This window comes from Coloeus monedula (assembly GCF_965178545.1).
Source record: "Coloeus monedula genome assembly, chromosome: 29".
NCBI lineage: Eukaryota > Metazoa > Chordata > Aves > Passeriformes > Corvidae > Coloeus > Coloeus monedula.
The window spans coordinates 3,614,130-3,633,455 of NC_138809.1; the positions used below are offsets into that span (position 1 = coordinate 3,614,130).

At 57.1% G+C, this 19,326-nt stretch overlaps 1 protein-coding gene across 3 annotated transcripts in view; it reads left to right on the top strand.

Moving 5' to 3' along the window:
• The first annotated feature begins 4,186 nt into the window (after positions 1-4,186).
• The window catches only part of LOC309583179 (rho guanine nucleotide exchange factor 11-like), a 47,439-nt gene continuing 32,299 nt past the window's right edge, over positions 4,187-19,326 (top strand). For all 3 annotated transcript variants that reach the window (XM_082298729.1, XM_082298727.1, XM_082298728.1), the window contains exons 1-17: positions 4,187-4,353; positions 9,819-9,913; positions 10,235-10,333; positions 12,109-12,158; positions 12,266-12,323; positions 12,791-12,936; positions 13,400-13,471; positions 14,109-14,228; positions 14,678-14,863; positions 15,457-15,579; positions 15,678-15,749; positions 16,225-16,326; positions 16,594-16,695; positions 16,988-17,030; positions 17,545-17,641; positions 17,781-17,921; positions 18,339-18,362. In XM_082298729.1, coding sequence (XP_082154855.1) covers positions 4,322-4,353; positions 9,819-9,913; positions 10,235-10,333; positions 12,109-12,158; positions 12,266-12,323; positions 12,791-12,936; positions 13,400-13,471; positions 14,109-14,228; positions 14,678-14,863; positions 15,457-15,579; positions 15,678-15,749; positions 16,225-16,326; positions 16,594-16,695; positions 16,988-17,030; positions 17,545-17,641; positions 17,781-17,921; positions 18,339-18,362 — 1,562 coding nt within the window. In that variant the 5' untranslated portion in view covers positions 4,187-4,321. The remainder of the gene's footprint in view (positions 4,354-9,818; positions 9,914-10,234; positions 10,334-12,108; positions 12,159-12,265; positions 12,324-12,790; positions 12,937-13,399; positions 13,472-14,108; positions 14,229-14,677; positions 14,864-15,456; positions 15,580-15,677; positions 15,750-16,224; positions 16,327-16,593; positions 16,696-16,987; positions 17,031-17,544; positions 17,642-17,780; positions 17,922-18,338; positions 18,363-19,326) is intronic.

Below are 19,326 nucleotides of genomic sequence, written 5' to 3' on the forward strand. Positions count from 1 at the left end.
AAAAAGGGTTGCATATATATATTATATATATATATGATGGAATGTTAGAGAAATATATGTATAATATACATATTTTTTCCAGAGGTATCCCATAGCTCCGTATTTTGTTATGGAAGTTGAGAAAAAAAAAAAAAAAAAAACACGGAAAAAAAAAAAAAAAAGGAAAAAAAAGGATGAAAAATAAAAAGTATTTTACCTCAAATTGAAAACGTTAAATAAAAACCTTTTAACAGACAGGTGCCGCTGGTTTTTATGGAGCTCGGGGTGGTTTTCCAAGGTTTTTTGTGGAGTTTGGGAGGCGGGAGGAGCTGAAATTTTGGACAGGAGCATCCAGGAATTCCCTGGTCTTGCCCTGGATCCCAAAAGTTCCCAAAGTTCTGGTGGCTCTTGGGGGCTTTTGTTGGTTTGGGGTTTTCCAAGGTTTTCCCCAAGTTTGGGATCCGGGAGGCTCCAAAATCTTGGAGAGGAGAAACCGAAATGTCCCAGATCCCAAAAATTCCGGTGTTCCCAAAACCGGGGCGGTCCCACCTTCAGGGTTTTTGTTTGTTTGGGGTTTTTCCAAGGTTTTTATGGAGTTTGGGAGGTGGGAGTATCCCAAGTTCTAGGAAGGAGCAGCCAGGAATTCTCTGGATCCCAAAGATTCTGGTGTTCCCAAGGCTCTGGATCCGAAAATTCCCGGTGTTCCCAAGGCTCTGGATCCGAAAATTCCCGGTGTTCCCAAAGCCCCGGTGCTTCTGTCTTTGGGGTTTTGTTCGTTTGGGGTTTTTCCAATGTTTTCCCAAGGCTTGGGATCCGGGATGGGTTCCATATGGCATCTGCCTGGGCTCCATTTTCCCAAATCTTCCCCAATTTCCCTCTGTTCCCTCCGGGCCCCTCCTGCTCCTGGCTCCAAAGAGGATTTGGGAAAATCCTGAGGAGCTTTCAGGATTAGGATGGGGCTCAAGGGATGAAGGCGGCTCCATCCCAAATCCCAAATCCCAAATCTCGCTGCTCCCAGGGCCCCAGCAGTTTCTGGGGTGCCCCCCTGTCCCCATCCCAATATTCCAAAATCCCCTTTGCACATCCCAGCCTCAGGGACAGGGATGTGGCATCCCCCCCACGATCCCGGGGGCTTTGCGGGGTCACCGGATTTGGGAACGGCGGGATCCCAGTCCCAAACTGGTCCATTGTGAGGGGGAACTGGTCCCTGCCCTTTGTAGGGGGGCACATTCCCGGGAATGCTGAGCCTCTCCCGGGATCCGGCTGCGGGGTGACAAGAGGGGGTCCAGGCAGATTCCAGAGGCTCCGGCAGTGGGGAGGGAGCCGGGATGGGAAAATCCCCCGGAATTCCCGCACAGCAGCAGGAGCCCCCCGGGAACGGGCAGGGCCGGAGCCGCGGCCTGCGGGCAGCGAGGGGTGGGCAGTGGGGAGGCCGTGGGGCTGGGATGAGCATTCCGGCGTGGATGTGGGGCTGGGATGGGCATTCCAGGCATGGATGTGGGGCTGGGATGAGCATTCCGGCGTGGATGTGGGGCTGGGATGGGCACTCCGGCGTGGATGTGGGGCTGGGATGGGCATTCCGGCGTGGATGTGGGGTTGGGATGGGCACTCCGGCGTGGATGTGGGGCTGGGATGGGCATTCCGGCGTGGATGTGGGGTTGGGATGGGCATTCCAGGCATGGATGTGGGGTTGGGATGGGCACTCCGGCGTGGATGTGGGGCTGGGATGGGCATTCCGGCGTGGATGTGGGGCTGGGATGGGCATTCCGGCATGGATGTGGGGTTGGGATGGGCATTCCGGCGTGGATGTGGGATTGGGATGGACACTCCGGCGTGGATGTGGGGCTGGGATGGACATTCCGGCGTGGATGTGGAGCTGGGATGGGCACTCCGGCGTGGATGTGGGGCTGGGATGGACATTCCGGCGTGGATGTGGCGTTGGGATGGACACTCCAGCGTGGATGTGGGGCTGGGATGGACATTCCGGCGTGGATGTGGCGTTGGGATGGACACTCCAGCGTGGATGTGGGGCTGGGATGGACATTCCGGCGTGGATGTGGCGTTGGGATGGACACTCCAGCGTGGATGTGGGGCTGGGATGGACATTCCGGCGTGGATGTGGCGTTGGGATGGACACTCCAGCGTGGATGTGGGATTGGGATGGACACTCCGGCGTGGATGTGGGATTGGGATGGACACTCCAGCGTGGATGTGGGATTGGGATGGACACTCCAGCGTGGATGTGGCGTTGGGATGGACACTCCGGCGTGGATGTGGGATTGGGATGGACACTCCGGCGTGGATGTGGGATTGGGATGGACACTCCGGCGTGGATGTGGCGTTGGGATGGACACTCCGGCGTGGATGTGGGATTGGGATGGACACTCCAGCGTGGATGTGGCGTTGGGATGGACACTCCGGCGTGGATGTGGGATTGGGATGGACATTCCGGCGTGGATGTGGCGTTGGGATGGACACTCCGGCGTGGATGTGGGATTGGGATGGACACTCCGGCGTGGATGTGGGGCTGGGATGGACACTCCGGCGTGGATGTGGGATTGGGATGGACACTCCGGCGTGGATGCGGCTGTTCCGGCGGTGGACGTGGCCATGTCCATCCCACGGTGGGGTTGGGGCTTTGGGGTCGGGGGATGGGACGGAGCAGCCGCCGCTCGCTTCCTCATTCCCGGAGATTCCGGGAGAACGGCTCATTTTCATTTTCACTTTCCCGTGTTTCCCACGCTGGGAATTCTCCGGGATGGGCCGGGGGGGGCACTTTTGGGGACCCGCTGTGGCCTCTCCTCGTGTCACACGCGGGGACCGAGGGCGGCGAAGTTTGGGGGGTCCTCGGGGGGATTTCGGGGCTGGCACCCCCCAATCCTGCTGTTCCCATGGGTGTCCCCACATCCCCGCTGTCCCCATGTTCCCCCCAAATCCCTGGTGTCCCCCCACCAAGAGACCACCGTGTCCCCCTCAAACCCTCGCTGTCCCCAGTGTCCCCCTCAAACCCACACTGTCCCCGACGTCCCCCACATCCAGATGTCCCCCCGAAATCCCCGCTGTCCCCCACACCAAGAGATCACCGTGTCCCCCACACATCCACACAGTCCCCGGTGTCACCCCGTGTCCCCTCACACCCCCAAACCCACACAGTCCCCGATGTCCCCGTGTCCCCTCACACCCCCAAACCCACACTGTCCCCGATGTCCCCGTGTCCCCTCACACCCCCAAACCCACACTGTCCCCAGCACCCTGAGGTCACCCCGTGTCCCCTCACACCCCCAAACCCACACTGTCCCCGAGGTCACCCCGTGTCCCCTCACACCCCCAAACCCACACTGTCCCCGATGTCCCCGTGTCCCCTCACACCCCCAAACCCACACAGTCCCCGAGGTCACCCTGTGTCCCCTCACACCCCCAAACCCACACTGTCCCCGAGGTCACCCCGTGTCCCCTCACACCCCCAAACCCACACTGTCCCCGAAGTCACCCCGTGTCCCCTCACACCCCCAAACCCACAGTCCCCGATGTCCCCGTGTCCCCTCACACCCCCAAACCCACACAGTCCCCGATGTCCCCGAGGTCACCCCGTGTCCCCTCACACCCCCAAACCCACACTGTCCCCGGTGTCACCCCGTGTCCCCTCACACCCCCAAACCCACACTGTCCCCGATGTCCCCGTGTCCCCTCACACCCCCAAACCCACACAGTCCCCGATGTCCCCGAGGTCACCCCGTGTCCCCTCACACCCCCAAACCCACACAGTCCTCGAGGTCACCCCGTGTCCCCTCACACCCCCAAACCCACACAGTCCCCGATGTCCCCGTGTCCCCTCACACCCCCAAACCCACACAGTCCCCGGTGTCACCCCGATGTCCCCGTGTCCCCTCACACCCCCAAACCCACACAGTCCCCGATGTCCCCGTGTCCCCTCACACCCCCAAACCCACACAGTCCCCGATGTCCCCGTGTCCCCTCACACCCCCAAACCCACACAGTCCCCGGCACCCGCACCCCCGCAAGTCCCCGCGTCCCCGTCCTCCCCCTCAGCGTCCCCGCCGTCCCCCCGCCCCCGCGGGCGCTGCCCCGCCGTGCCCGGCCAGGGGGGCCGGGCGAGCCCGGGGATTGGGAGCGGCCTCCAGGCCTCTCCCTCGGCCCGGCCCCCAACGCGGGCGGGGGAACCTCTCCCCCCACAGCCGGGCCGCCACCGAACCGGAGCTTTGGGGGGTCGGGGGGCCGGGGGGGGTCGGTCGGGGCCCCCCGAGGCCGCCGGGGCCGGGGATGGTGGCGGGGGCGGCCGGAGCGGGGCGGCGGCTCCGGGCGCCCTGACAGAGGCAGCACCATGAGCGTGAGGCCTCCGCAGGCCCTGGACAGGTACGGCCGTGAGGGGGGACCCCCGCAATGGGGAGGGGGACGGGGCCTTTGGGGGCAGTTTCGGGGGGAAGGGGAAAGGGGAAGGGGTTTGGCTCGGGCGGAGCCCCCGCCCCGTTTCTGGAGGGGAGGGGGGACGGGGCTTTGGGGGGAAAGTCTGGGATTTTGGGGGTCTGGGGGGGGGGTTCAGGGAGGGGGCTCAGCTCGGCCTGAAGCCCTCATCCCATTCCTCAGGGGGAAAGCGGCGGTTTGGGGTGAAATGCTGGGATTTTGGGGGTTTGGGGGAACGGGCTCAGCTCGCCCTGGATCCCACACCCCATTCCTGCAGTGATTTTGGGGGGGAACTCTGGGATTTTGGGGGTCTGGGGGCTCTGGGAGGGGGCTCAGCCCGGTCCGGAGCTCTCGCCCCATTCCTTGGGGGAAAAACGATGATTTGGGATAAAACTCCGGGATTTCGGGGATTTGGAGCCTCAGGGAGGGGGCTCAGCTCCTTCTGGACCCCCCACTCCATCTCTGCAGCGTTCTGGGATCAAATCCTGGGATTTTGGGAGTTCCGGGGGGCTCAGCCCACCCTGGACCCTCCCACCCCATCCCTGCAGCGTTTTGGGATAAAATGCTGGGATTTTGGGAATGGGGAGGGCTCAGCCCATCCCACATTTCCATCAATCCCTCGGGGGAGCAGCGTTTCAGGGTAAAATTCCAGGATTTTGGGAGGGGAGGGGGATATCCCAAATCATTCTGGTTTTTGGGGTATTTCCAATGTTTTTCACTGGGAATTGCCTTTTCCCGATTTATTTTGCTCCATTTTAAAGCCGATTTGGGAATTCTGTCTGGGATAAGCCCCTGGAAAATCCCGATTTTTTTTTTGTTGGGGGGGGGGGGAGTGTTTCAGGAATTTTGTCTGGGATAAACCCCTGGAAAATCCCGTTTGTTTTGGGGGTGAATTTGGGAATTCTGTCTGGGATAAACCCTTGGAAAACCCTGAGGGGTTTTTTTGGGGATAAATTTAGGAATTTGGGTGAGGATTCACGGATTGGGATCCCTGCTCTAGCCACAGCATCTTTCCCACATGGATTTGGGTGGAAAACGAGGAATTTTGGGCCTGGAAAAAGCCGGTCCCGGGAATTTCGAGATGGCTGCGGCGTCACTTTTTCTGGGAACATTCCTGCTTGGAATCTTGTCCTTTTCCAGGGATTTTTTTTCCACCAGTTTGGGGTTAAAAACGTCTTTGGGGTGGGCTGGGCTGGATCCCACTTTTCCTCCATGGAAATTCATGGGAAAACCGGGATTTGGGGTGGTCCCAGGCGGACCAGGAGCTCTCCGGAGCGGGAATTCAGGAGTTGTTGGATTTCATTCCCAATCCCAATCCCGGCTGGAAAAGGGAGGAAAGGATCGAGATCAGGCCCGGAATTCCGAGCCTGGAATCCCTCTGGGGACCTGGATCCGCCTCGGGAATGATTTGGGAATGGGGAAATGTTAAAAGTGCTGAATTCCAGGAAAAAAACCCAAATGGGATCTTTTTCCCACCGAATTCCGGGGTTTTTTCCACTCCAGCAGCTCCTGCTTTTTCCAGCGCTGGGATGAGCGGAAATCCAGGGATTCCCAATCCATAGGGAGAGGGAAACCAGTACAAACCAGTCCGGATCGTCAGCTGGACTGGGAGGTCCGGAAGGAGCCGGGAGTCGCCTCGGGAATGGGGTTTTCCATGGATTTGGGGGCTGCTCTGGTGTTCCCAAGGTTTTTATGGGAAAAGGAGCTGCCGGGGAGAGAATTCCCAGGGAATTGTGGATCCCTGGGAATGCTGGATGGGGCTGGGATGGGGGAAAAGGTGCCTGGAATGGGATTTCCATCCCAAATTATCCCAGGATTCCTTGGGCTGGGTTGGATGGGATTTTAGGGATAAATGCTGGATCCAGGTTATTCCGTGGATTCCCCATTCCTGGGATAGTGGGAATGTCCCTGGGATTGGAGTTTTGGGGATCTTTAAGGATTTTCTTCCATCCCAAAGCATTCCAGGAGTGCCTGGGCTGGTTTATTTGGGATTTTCAGGTTAAATCCTGGATCCTGGCCCGGGTTATTCCATGGATTGCCCATCCCTGGGGGTGCCCAATTCCAGCTGGGATCCACCTGGGACAGGGAAAAGTGTCCCTGCCTCATCCCAGGAGCTTTGGGATCCCCCCAGCAATCCCAAAGAATCCCAAAGAATCCCAAGGAATCCCAAGGATTCCCTTTCCCAGGCGTGGCTTTGATGGAGGGGAAAAGGGCGGGAACGGGAAAAAAGGATCCCCCCGGGATAGGGAATTCCCTGGATCCGGCATTCCCGGCCAAACCAGCTCGGCCACTTCCCGCTTTTCCAGGAGTGGCTTCCCGTTAATCATTACCCCGCTGGGAAGTCCTGGAGCTGGGATTCGGAGCAGCTTCCTGGAGAATTCCCGTGCAGAATTCCCGAAAAAAACCCGGGGTGGGAACGGCGTTCTCCAGGCTGGGAAAAAATTCCTGTTTTCCAGTGTTTGGGATCGCTCCAGGCGGTGTCATCCCATGGGGATCCCTTCCCATCTCTTCCCCAAATATGTTTGGAATTCCCAGCTGGAAAATCTCATGGAAAACCTGGAATAAACCAGGGCTTGAAGGCAGGAAAACCGGGAAAAAAATCCCATTTTCCACCATTCCTGACCAATGAGTTCCCAATCCCGGCACTGAGAATTCCCTCTGCGCCGTGGTTTTCCAAGGAAAAGTGGAATTCCAGGGGCAGCCTGGAGGGTTTTCCCATAAAATTCCCAAGTTTTTATGGAGCAGGATGTCGGGAGTGCTGCGGGATGATGACGCAATTCCCGGCTTTTCCCTGAATCCCAAAACCATTCCAAGCTTTTCCCAATCCCTGCTGGGATTCCATGGGGGTTTCTGTGGGATCTGATCCCGCTGGGAATCTCCCACGGGAAATCCGAGGGCTCCGAGGAGCCGTGATTCCCAAAATCCCACAAATTTTTTTTGGAAACGACTCAAAATTCCCGAGTCCTTTTCCCACAGGGAATGGGAATCTCCCAAACCCACAAGGCTCAGAAAATCGGGAATGTGGGAACAGCTTTGATTCCCGAATGAATTAAAACTCCGGATCTCAGGGAAAGTTTTTTTCCCACATTCCGGCGGAGTTCTGGGAGGAATTCCGGGAGTTTGGATCCCGCTGGAATTTCTCCTCGGATTTGCAACATGAGGTTCCCTCCCTGCCGGGGGCTGCGGCTCCGCGCCTTTCCCTGGAAAAACACCAGGAAAAACCGCGGGGAGAGGGGAGAAAAATGGGATTTTCCCCTCTTTTTATCCTGCCCTAAACCGGGTTTGTCCCGGGTTCCTGGGGGATTTTCCAGCTGGGAATTGCAGACGTGTTTTGGGAAGGAAGGCAGTGGTTGGAAATGGTGGGAAATGGGATTCTTCCCGTTTTTCCTGCCTTTAAACCCTGGGTTATCCCAGATTTTGGTGGGATTTTCCAGCTGGGAATTCCGAACCTGTTGTGGGAAGAGATGGGAAGGAACCCAGCAGCCCGAAATGTTGGAAAATGGGATTTTCCCCCATTTTTCCTGCTTTAAACCCTGGCTTGTGCCGGGTTTCCATGGGATTTTCCAGCTGGGAATTCTGCACCTGTTTTGGGAAGGAGCTGGGATGGGGTGGCACCGCCTGGAGCAATCCCAAATGTCAGAAAACGGGGATTTTTCCCTCTTTTCCTCCTTCCTTGAACCCATTTATCCCGGGTTTCCATGGGGTTTTCCAGCTGGGAATCCCAGAGCTGCTTTGGGGAGGAGCTGGGATGGGCTGGCACAGGAGGATTTGGATTCCTCCCCTTCCCCCATCTCGGGATGGATGGAAAACCATCCCGGAGTTCCTCTGGAGCAGCTCCAGCCCCGGGATGTGCAGATTCCAGGGATTTCCTCCCACATCCCGGTGGGAACGGGGTGTCCGTCCCTTGGGAACAAGCTCGGAGCTGCTCCGGCTCCCTGGGATGGTGCCAGGGGGGAGAAAATGGGGGAAACACGGGAAAAATCCCCGTTTTCCGAGGTTTGGGATCGCTCCAGGCGCTGTCAGCCCATGGGGATCCCTTCCCAAAATAGGTTTGGAATTCCCAGCTGGAAAATCCCATGGAAACCTGGGATAAACCAGGGTTTAAAGCAGGAAAAATGGGGAAAAAAATCCGCATTTTCCAGCATTTCTGGCCACTGGGTTCCTTCCCATCTCTGCCCTCAACAGGTTTGGAATTCCCAGCTGGAAAGTCCCACGGAAACCTGGGATAAACCAGGGATTAAAGGCAGGAGAAAACAGGGAAAAATCCCATTTCCCACCATTTCCGACCACTGCCTTCCTTCCCAAAACACGTCTGCAATTCCCAGCTGGAAAATCCCACAGAAACCGGGGAAAGAGATCCAACATTTCCCTGGGAATCCCCAAAGTCCAGGATTTTTGGGAGCAGGAATTTTGGGAGCCGTGGGATGAGGCCTCAGGGCTGCGATTTTGGGGCAATTTTCGTAAAATTTGCCCATTTCCCGCTCAAATTTTTTTGGGAATTTCGCATTTCTGGGAGTTGGGAAGTGGGGAAATGGGGTGGGATCCCTCCGGAGCCGCCGCTGGAACGGGAATTGTGGGAATTGCTGTGGATTGGCCGCCCCTGAGGCAATTAAGGAGCTTTAATTAATCCCAATTAAACGACTTTTTTATAGCCTCATTAAGCCCTGGCTGCTCCCAGAGGGGCCGGAAAAGCCTCTGGATACCCTTGGGTCACCCCTGGGTGGGATTTTGGGATTCCTGGAATTGTGGTTTTTTAACGGAAGACATCCCGGGAGCGCCGTAAATCCCGAAATTCGGGGATTTTTGGGAAAAAAAGCCGATTTTTCCGTGCATAACAAAGGCTGACCTGGGGTTGTCCGTGGGATAATCCCGAGGGTTAATCCCGATCTCCCCCGGGGCAGGGATTGGCCGGGAACGTCCAGGGCAGTGTCCAGGTCTGGGGCCGCTGGTGGGAAAAGGGGATGGGAAGTGGGAAAGGAACTGGGAATGGGGCTGGAAAAGGGAATGGAGAGTCCCGAGGGAGCTGGGGGGGCTCATCCCAGAGAAAAGGGGGATCCAGAGGGGATTTCGGGCTCTTCCAGGGGGGATTTGGGATCTGATCGCAGGGAACGGGGCCAGCACAAGAGGCAACGGCCTCGAGCTGTGCCAGGTTGGAAATTTAGGGAAAAATCCTGGCATTTAGGTCAAAAATCCCGGGATTTAGGGCAAAAATCCCAGGATTTAGGGGAAAAGGAATTCCTAGAGATTCCTCTGGATGACCCAAGTGAGGATCGGTCCCAGCTCGGCCTCGCCGCTCCATGGATTGGGGTTTCCCAGAGTGGCCGGAGGGCGTGGCCGGCTGTCCTGGCAGTGCCCAGGGCTCGTGTCCGGCCATCCCTGCCCAGCCCTGCATTCCCAGCTCCCGTTCCCCATCCCAGGTTGAGCAGCCTCTCCTCATCCCTGGGCGATTCCCCCTCGGAGCGAAGGTCCCCCGGCCACACCCGGCAGCCCTCGGACGCCTCCGAGTCCACAGGTGGGAATTCCGGGAATGTCCGCTCCGGGCTCGGCGCCGGGCGTGGTGTTCCAGCTCTCCCCGTGCTCGTGCAGTGTTGGGGATGTCCCAAAAGGGTGGACGATGACCGCGAGGTCACGAGTGGCCACAGGAGCTGCTGGCCAAGGATGGACAGGGACCCCAAGGCCTTGCAGCCCCTCAGACTGGGGAGGGTCCCAGGAGCCAAACCCGGGCTCCAGAGCCTCATTCCCTCCTCTTCTTCCTCCTCTTCCTGCTGTCCCTCTGTCCCCCTGTCCCTCTGTCCCCGTACCTCTGTCCCCGTGTCCCCGCCGCCATCCCCAGGGCTGGTGCAGCGCTGTGTGGTCATCCAGCGGGACCAGCATGGCTTCGGCTTCACCGTCAGCGGCGACCGCGTCGTCCTCGTGCAGTCCGTGCGGCCAGGTGGGAGTGACCGCGGCCGGACATGGCCGGACACAGGGCTGGACAGGCCGGACACGGCCGGACACAGGGCTCGACAGGGCGGACACGGGGCTGGACAATCCCCAGGGATCCCCTCAGCCGTCCCCTGCCTCAGCCCCGGGGGGAGAAAATGGCGGGAAGATGTGGGGGGAAAATGGCGGGAAAATGGGAGGGGGGAAATGGGGGAGAAAATGTGGGGGAAATGTGGGGAAAATGGGGAAAGTGTGGGGAAAGTGTGGGGAAACTGTGGGGAAAAGTGTGGGGAAAGTGTGGGAGAAATGAAGAAAATGGGGAGATGGGGGAGAAACTGTGGGGGAAATAGAGAAACTGTGGGGAAACTGTGGGGAAAAGTGTGGGGAAAGTGTGGGGAAAGTGTGGGGAAATGAAGAAAATGGGGAAATGGGGGGAGATGGGGGAGAAACTGTGGGGGAAATGTGGGGGAAATGGAGAAACTGTGGGGAAAGTGTGGGGAAAATATGGGGAAAGTGTGGGGAAACTGGAGAAACTGGGGAAACTGTGGGGAAACTGTGGGGAAATTGTGGGAGAAATGGAGAAAATGTGGGGGAAAGTGTGGGGAAATGGCGGGAAAATGGGGGGAGATGGGGGAGAAACTGTGGGGGAGATGTGGGAGAAATGTGGGAAAAATGGAGAAATTGTGGGGAAAGTGTGGGGAAAGTATGGGGAAAGTGGGATATGTGGGGAAAGTGTGGGAGAAATGGAGAAAATGGGGAAATGGGGGGAGATGGGGGAGAAACTGTGGGGGAAATGTGGGGAAAATGGAGAAACTGTGGGAAAACTGTGGGGAAAGTGTGGGGAAAATATGGGGAAAGTGTGGGGAAACTGGAGAAACTGGGGAAAGTGTGGGGAAACTGTGGGGAAAATGTGGGGAAAGTGTGGGGAAACTGGAGAAACTGGGGAAACTGTGGGGAAACTGTGGGGAAACTGTGGGAGAAATGGAGAAAATGTGGGGGAAAGTGTGGGGAAATGGCGGGAAAATGGGGGGAGATGGGGGAGAAACTGTGGGGGAGATGTGGGAGAAATGTGGGAAAACTGGAGAAACTGTGGGAAAAATGTGGGGAAACTGTGGGAAAAATGGGAAATGTGGGAAACTGTGGGAGGAATGGAGAAAATGTGGGGCAAGTGTCGGAGAAATGTAGGAAAAATGGAGAAATTGTGGGGAAACTGTGGGGAAACTGTGGGGAAAATGGGAAATGTGGGGAAAATGTGGGAGAAATGGAGAAAATGGGGAAATGGGGGGAGATGGGGGATAAACTGTGGGGGAAATGTGGGGAAAATGGAGAAACTGTGGGGAAACTGTGGGGAAAGTGTGGGGAAAATATGGGGAAAGTGTGGGGAAACTGGAGAAACTGGGGAAAGTGTGGGGAAACTGTGGGGAAAATATGGGGAAAGTGTGGGGAAACTGGAGAAACTGGGGAAAGTGTGGGGAAACTGTGGGGAAAATGTGGAGAAAATGGAAAATGTGGGGAAAATGTGGGAGAAAAGGAGAAAATGTGGGGGAAAGTGTGGGAGAAATGGCGGGAAAATGGGGGGAGAAAATGGCGGGAAAACGGGAGGGGAGATGTGGAAAAACTTTGGGGAAAATGTGAGGGAAAATGTGGGGAAAATAAGGGAAAAACGGGGTTTTCCTTCCAAAATGTTGGATGGGATGGGGTGGAAAGGTCTCTATGGAACATTCCGGGACAATCCGGGGCCGTCGGGGTCCGTTCCTGACTCCGGCGTCTCTTGCCCGTGCCCAGGTGGGGCTGCCATGAAGGCCGGGGTGCAGGAGGGCGACCGGATCGTCAAGGTCGGCGTTCCCAAATCCCCTCCCCACATTCCCAAGCCCCTTCTCTGCATTCCCAGGAAAATCCCTGTTTTCCAGCCCCTTTCCCAACCCTTTCCCTGCTTTCCCAGGTCAACGGGACGATGGTGACCAACAGCTCCCACCTGGAAGTGGTGAAGTTGATCAAGTGTGAGTATGGGGCTGGAATTCCTGGGAATTCTCTTCCCATCCTGTGGGAAAAGGAGGAGTTGGGGTAAGGGGAGAATGTTTTCCATCCTTTGGGAATTTGGGGGGAGCCTGGAAGTGTCTCCAGCTCTCCTGGAAGTGTTTTCACCCCCTTTTCCCAAATTTTTTTCCCAGGAAATCCTTCTCACCGGCATTTCTCTTGGAAATTTTTCCTGGAAATCCTTCTCATTCCCCTTATTCCAAACCTTTACCGGCGACTCCCAATCCCCTCTTTTCCCAGATTTGTCCTGGAAATCCTTTTTTTCCCTGGAAATCTTTCCTCCCCTCGCCCCTTATCCCAAGTCCTTTCCTGGAATCCTTCTCACCCCTTATCCCAGATTTCTCCCTGCAAATCCTTCTCGCTCCTTTTCCCAAACTTTTCCTGGAAACCCTTCTGACATTCCCATATCCCGTTGTTTTTTTTTTCCCAGCCGGTGCCTACGTGGCCCTGACCCTGCTGGGATCCCCCCCTGGAATTTCCGGCTCCCAGCAGGACCCGGAGCCCTCGGGATGTCCCCAAGGGACCCCCCCGGCCCCGCCGCCCCCCCAGCGCATCACCGAGCCCAGGCCGCTCCAGGTGAGCCTGGAATTCCAGGGGGAATCCCAGAATTCCAGCAGGGCACCCCAAAACTCCCCCAGGTGATCCCAGAATTCCCCCAGGAGATCCCAGAATTTTTTCAGGTCGCCCTAACCCTCCCCACCCCCCAGGTGATCCCAAATTTTCCTCAGGTGACCCCAAATTCCTCCAGGTGATCCCAGAATTCCCTCAGGAGATGCTGGAATTCCCTCAGGTCACCCTAAACTCCTCCAGGCAATCCCAAAATTCCTTCAGGGCATCTGAAAACTCTTCCCGACCACCCTAAACCCCCCCCCCAGGCGACCCCAAAATTCCCTCAGGAGATCCCAAAATTCCCTCCGGTCACCCCAAAACCCCCCCCCAGTTGATCCCAGACCCCTCCCAGTGATCCCAAAATTCCCCCAGGGCATCCCAGAGCCCTCCCAGGCCGTTCCCAGGGTGATTCCTGCCTCTGGAATTGCAGGATCCCGAGATGCAGAAGCACGCGGCGCAGATCCTGCGGAACATGCTGCGCCAGGAGGAGGCCGAGCTCCAGGTAGGAATGGCTCATTCCTGGTTTTTTCCCGTTTTTCCCTCTCTTTTCCCACTTTTTGGTGCTGCCCCGGTGTTGTCTTGGCAGCAAATCCGGGATTTATGGAATGGTTTGGGCGGGAAGGAGCCCAAGGATTGTCCCAGTGCCAAAGGCAGGGACATTCCTGCTGTCCCAGCGTGATCCTGGACACTCCCAGGGATGGGGAGTCCGTGGAATAACCCAGGCCAGGATCCCAAATTTATCCCAAATATCCCAAATAAAGCAGCCTGGGGAATCCTGGAGTGGTTTGGGGTGGAAGTGATCCCAAGGATTATCCCGGTCCCACCACAATTCCAAGGGCAGCGACATTCCCACCATCCCAGGTGGCTCCAGGCTGGCCTTGGACACTCCAAGGATGAGGAATCCCTGGGATAACCTGGGCCAGGATCCTGAATTTATCCCTGAATCCCACCTGACCCATCCCAGAAAACCCTGGAATTCTCCAGGATGGGTTCCCCCTCCTCCGGCACCAACTTCCTCCTCCCACCTCCCTCAGATCCCAGGAAAACCCCTTTGAAACCCTTCCCTGAATCCCTGGGCTGGGATTTGGGGGATTTGGGGGGTTTTGGGGATCGGGACCATCGGGACTTTCCCTTCCCAGCGCTTCCAGGAGCTCCTGAGCCGGAATCCGGGAGCGGCCGTGGAGGAGCAGCTGGAGGGGGCCCGGCGCAGAGTGAGCCAGCTCCAGCTGAAAATCCTGCAGGAATCCCAGGGATCCGCGGTATTTGGGAATTCTGGGATCCTTCCCGCCCTTCCTGAGCCCTTCCCAGAGCTCTGGGATTCCCCGTTTTCCCAAAAAAAAGCCTGGGAGTTGGGGGGAGTTGCTGGGGATCGGGGGGTTGCTGGTGGGGTGTGTGGAGGGAATTTTGGGAATTCCCCCATTCCCGGGTTTTCCATGATCCCACTGATCCCTTTTTCTGCCTGGAGCCATCCCAGCTTCCCAGAGCTGCATTTCCTGTGTTGGAAATTCCTGGAATTCCCCCGTTCCCAGGTTTTCCATGCCCCCAAAGCTGCATTTCCTGACATTTCCTGTGCTGGGAATTCCCGGAATTCCCCCATTCCCAGGTTTTCCATGATCCCAAAACTGCATTTCCTGGGAATTCCTGCCCTGGGAACTCCCAGAACTCCCCCATTCCTGGTTTTTCCAAGCCCCCCTCTCCCTTTTCCCAGGATTCGGGGTTCCGGCCTCTGGAAGGGGAAGTTTTCCGGAGCCTCCCGGCGTTCCCGGGCTCGGGCAGGGCAGGATCGGGGTCGGGGTCGGGATCCCCGCAGCTCCCGGGACGCTTTTCCATGGATTCCCAGGATGGCGACAGCGGCCTGGAGTCCGGCCCGGAGCGGCTCCCGTCCCTCGGGGAGGTGAGCAGCGGGAAATCCGGGAAAAGAGGGGAGAGGATGGAGGGAAATCCCGGGAGAAATTCGGGAGAGGGGAGTGAGAATGCCAGGAAAAGTTTGGGAGAAAGGGGGGCAAAATTCCGGGAAAAATAGGGGGAAAAGGATGGGGTGAAATTCCAGGAAAAATCTGGGGAAAGGGAGGGAAAATTCCAGGAAAAATTCGGGGAAAGGGCAGGCGGAAATTCCAGGAAAGATTTGGGAAAAGGGGGGGAAAATTCCAGGAGAAGTGGAAACAAATCCAGAGGGGTGAAAATTCCAGGGGGGGTGGAAAGAATTCCAGGAGGGATGGAAATTGCAGGAGAGGGGGAAACAATTCCAGGAGGGAGGAAAATTCCAGGAGAGGGGGAAATTCCAGGGGGGAATTCACAAAACGAGGGATCCCAAAATTCCTCCGACGTTCCCCCGAGGCGTGGGAATTCTCCGGCATTCCCAGTTTGTTCTCCCACGCTGGAAGTTCTTCCCATGCTTCCCAAGGAGTTTGGGGCTTTCCAGCTGCCCTGAATTCATTTTTTTCCTGGCTCCTGATCCCGAATCCCTCCCAAATCCCGCAATTCCAGGTGTCCCTGGCCCGGAATTCCGGCCTTTCCGAGCCCGAGAGCCCCCGGACGTCTCCCGTGCTCGGCTCCCGCCTCTCCCAGCTCCGGCGCCAGGGCTCCGACCTTCCCTTCCCAACGGATCAGGTGGGGCTGGAATATCCTGGGAATATCCTGGGAATATCCCGGGAATACCCACGGGGATCCCAAAGCCCTTCCTGCCACCTGATCCCGGTTTTTTTTAGGGATTGGCATCGGGAAAGCCGCTGATCATCGGCCCCGAGGAGGATTGCGAGCCCGGGTATTCCAATAACGAGGTGAGAAAGCCGGGAAAAATCCGGGAATTTGGGAATTCCTGGTGGGATTTCAGGGATTCCTGAAGGCTTTTCCCGGCCGGAGCATTCCGGGATTTCAGGGATTGCTCCGTGGGTAGGATGGGATTGGATCGAAGGTGATTTCCAAGGCAGAACATTCCAGGATTCCGTGGATTCAGAGGGGATTTTCGGGATAAATCCCAGAGCCTGGCCCGGGTGATTCCATGGATTCCCTATCCCTGGAAGAGAATTCCAGCCTGGATCCACCTGGGACAGTGGGAATGTCCCTGGGGTTGGATTTTTCGGGATCTTTTCCATCCCAAACCATTCCAGCATTCCCCGGGCTGCTTTAGTTGGGATTTTGGGGATAAATCCCGGAGCCTGCCCAGGTTATCCCGTGGATTCCCTGTCCCAGGGGCTGCCATTCCTGCAGAATTCCCGCTTTTCCTGAGCCCCGCCTCCCTCCCTCTGTTCCCAGAGCGATTCCCTGTTCCAGGACCTGAAAAGGCTCAAATCCCGCCCGGCTCATCTGGGAGTTTTCCTGAGGTTCCTCTTCTCCCAGGCGGATCCCACTCCTCTGGTAAGGAATTGGGGATATTCCCGGGATTCCCTGACCCTTGGATCGCATTCCCAGGAATCAGCATGGAGCAAAATTCCCAGGATTTCCTCCCCTGGGGATCCCATTCCCAACCTCTGGCACCTCCCAGAGCTTCCAGGAATATTCGTGGGAATGAGGATGGAGCAGGAATCTCGGGATTTCCTCCCCTGGGGATCCCATTCCCTGGAATTCTCTTTGGGAATTCTGTCTGATCCCTTTTCCCTCCTCATTCCCGAATTTTCCCGGCAGCTCTTCTACCTGTGCTGCGACGTTTGCCGCCAGCAGAGCAATCCCAAGGATTCCCGAGCCTTTGGAAGGGACATCTGGAATATTTTCCTGGACAGGAACGCGGTGAGGGCCGGGATCCTCGATCCCTGCGGGATTCCCAGAATTTCGGGAGGATTTTCCGGGATTTCAGCCTGGATTTGGTGTTGGAAAAGGGGGAATTCCTTGGAATTTTGGGAAGAAGGGAAAATGGGGATCCAGGAGCCCAGAATCCCTTTGGAGTGGGGGAATTCCCGCTGGGAATTCTGTGGGATCTCCCTCTCTGATTCCATGGGGAGGTGGGGTTGGAATTCTGGGCTCCAGCTCCCGAAATTCCAGCGGGATCCCGGGATTTGATGGGATTTTCCCTCTTGTCCAGCCCCTCCGGGTGAAGGTGCCGGAGCAGCTCCTGACGGACATCGGTGAGTGCGGAATTCCGGGAATTCTCCGCGGGAAAAGGAGCCCAGGGCCGGGGTTGGCATTCCCAAACTCCTCCTGGAGTCACGGGAAAATCGGGAATCGGCTCTGGAATGAAGGGAACGCCGGGAGCATTCCCAGCATCCCAAATTTCCTCCCCAATTCCCAGAAAATTTGGGCTCCTGGGGCTCCTCTCCTTTGGGATCCTTGGCATTCCAAACCTGGGAAGTGATCCCGGGGTTCCCAAACTTTCCCTGGTGCTCCAAGAGAAATGGGGCAGGGTTGGGAATCAGCTCTGGAATGAAGGGAACGCCGGGGACATTCCCAATATCCCAGTTTTTCCACCAATTCCCAGAAAATCCGCGCTCCACTTGGGATTCCAAACCCGGGAAATGATCCCAGGGGTTCCCAAGCTTTTCCTGGAGTCCCAAGGAAAAGGGGAAGGAATTTTCCTGGGCCGGGAATCAGCTCTGGCCGCCGGGAGCATTCCCAACATCCCGAATTTTCCCAAATTCCCAGACAACTGCCTCCGGAACGGCGGCGACCTGCAGCACTCCCTGGAGGGCGCTCAGGAATCCGTTCTCCCGGAAATCCAGGGGCAGCTCCGCGAGTACAGGTGGGATCCATCCCCTGAAATCCCAGGAAAAAACCCCCCCGAATTTCAGCAATTCCGGCAATTCCGGGCACTCCCGATCCCGTTTTTTTTTTTTTTTTTTTTGGTTGTTTTGGGTTTTTTTTCCCGGCTTTTCCGCCAGGACCAAGCGGACGCTGGGATTGGGGAGTTTGTACGGAGAGAACGAGCTGCAGGAGCTGGAGGGGAATTCCCAGCGGGAGCAGCGGGAGCAGCGGGAGCGGGCGGTGGCCGAGCGGCAGCTGGGGCACCTCGGGGACATCCTGTGAGTGCCGGGAAGGGCAATTCCCGCCGGGAATTCCGGGATGGGGGAGCACGTCCGGCTGCGCTCCTTTATCCGGGAGCTTGGGATTTGGGGATGGGGAAAAGGGTGGGAATTTGGGGGGGGGTTTTGGGGATGGGGAAGGGATCTGGGAAAGGCTCCTGATCCAGGGAATTTTCCTGGTCCCTCTCTGTTTTCCCGTTGGAATTGGGTTTTTCTGGAGGTGGGAATGGGCATTTGGGATGGGAATTCCCAGTGGGATTCGGGGCTGGAATGGGATTTTTGGGATGGGAAAGGGGCCGGAGCCAAGGGAATTCCTTTATCCCTCGCTGGGATTGGGAAGGGGAAGTGGGAACGGGGATTTGGGCGTTGGGAATGGGATTTTTGGGATGGGGATTCCCAATCGCTGTTCTCCCGCAGCTCCAAGTACGAGGAGGAGCGGAGGTGAGCGGCGATTCCAGAGGGATCCAGGAGGGAAAACCGGGAACTGGGGACGATTCCCGCCCGTTCCCAGCCCCCCCTGGGATCCTTTCCCCTCCCATTCCCAGTTTTCCCTGAGGACTCTTCCCTGGGATTCCCAGTTTTCCATATGGGATCTTTCCCTTCTTTCCCCTCTTTCCCTTCCCTGATATTCCCAGTTCTCCTGGTGGGGACAATTCCCCCCCATTCCCAATTTTCCCTCTGGGATCGTTTTCCCTGGGATTCACAATTTTCCCTGTGGGCTCCTTTCCCCTCTTTCCCTCCTTTTTTTCCTCTCCCATTCCCAGTTTTCCCTGAGGACTCTTCCCTGAGATTCCCAGTTTTCCGTGTGGGATCTTTCCCCTCTTTCCTTTCCCTGATATTCCCAGTTCTCCCGGTAGGGACAATTCCCTCCCATTCCCAATTTTCCCTCCTTCCCCCTCCTCCCATTCCCAATTTTCCCTCCTTTTCCCTCCCCTCCCATTCCCAATTTTCCCTCCTTCCCCCTCCTCCCATTCCCAATTTTCCCTCCTTTTCCCTCCCCTCCCATTCCCAATTTTCCCTCCTTCCCCCTCCTCCCATTCCCAATTTTCCCTCCTTCCCCCTCCTCCCATTCCCAATTTTCCCTCCTTCCCCCCCCTCCCATTCCCAATTTTCCCTCCCATTCCCAATTTTCCCTCCTTTCCCCCCCCATTCCCAATTTTCCCTCCTTCCCCCTCCTCCCATTCCCAATTTTCCCTCCTTTTCCCCCCTCCCATTCCCAATTTTCCCTCCATTCCCTCCCGTCCCATTCCCAATTTTCCCTCCCATTCCCAATTTTCCCTCCTCTTTTCCCCTCCCATTCCCAATTCTCCCTCCCGTTCCCAATTTTCCCTCCATTCCCCCCCTATCCCATTCCCAATTTTCCCTCCTTTTCCCCCCTCCCATTCCCAATTTTCCCTCCCATTCC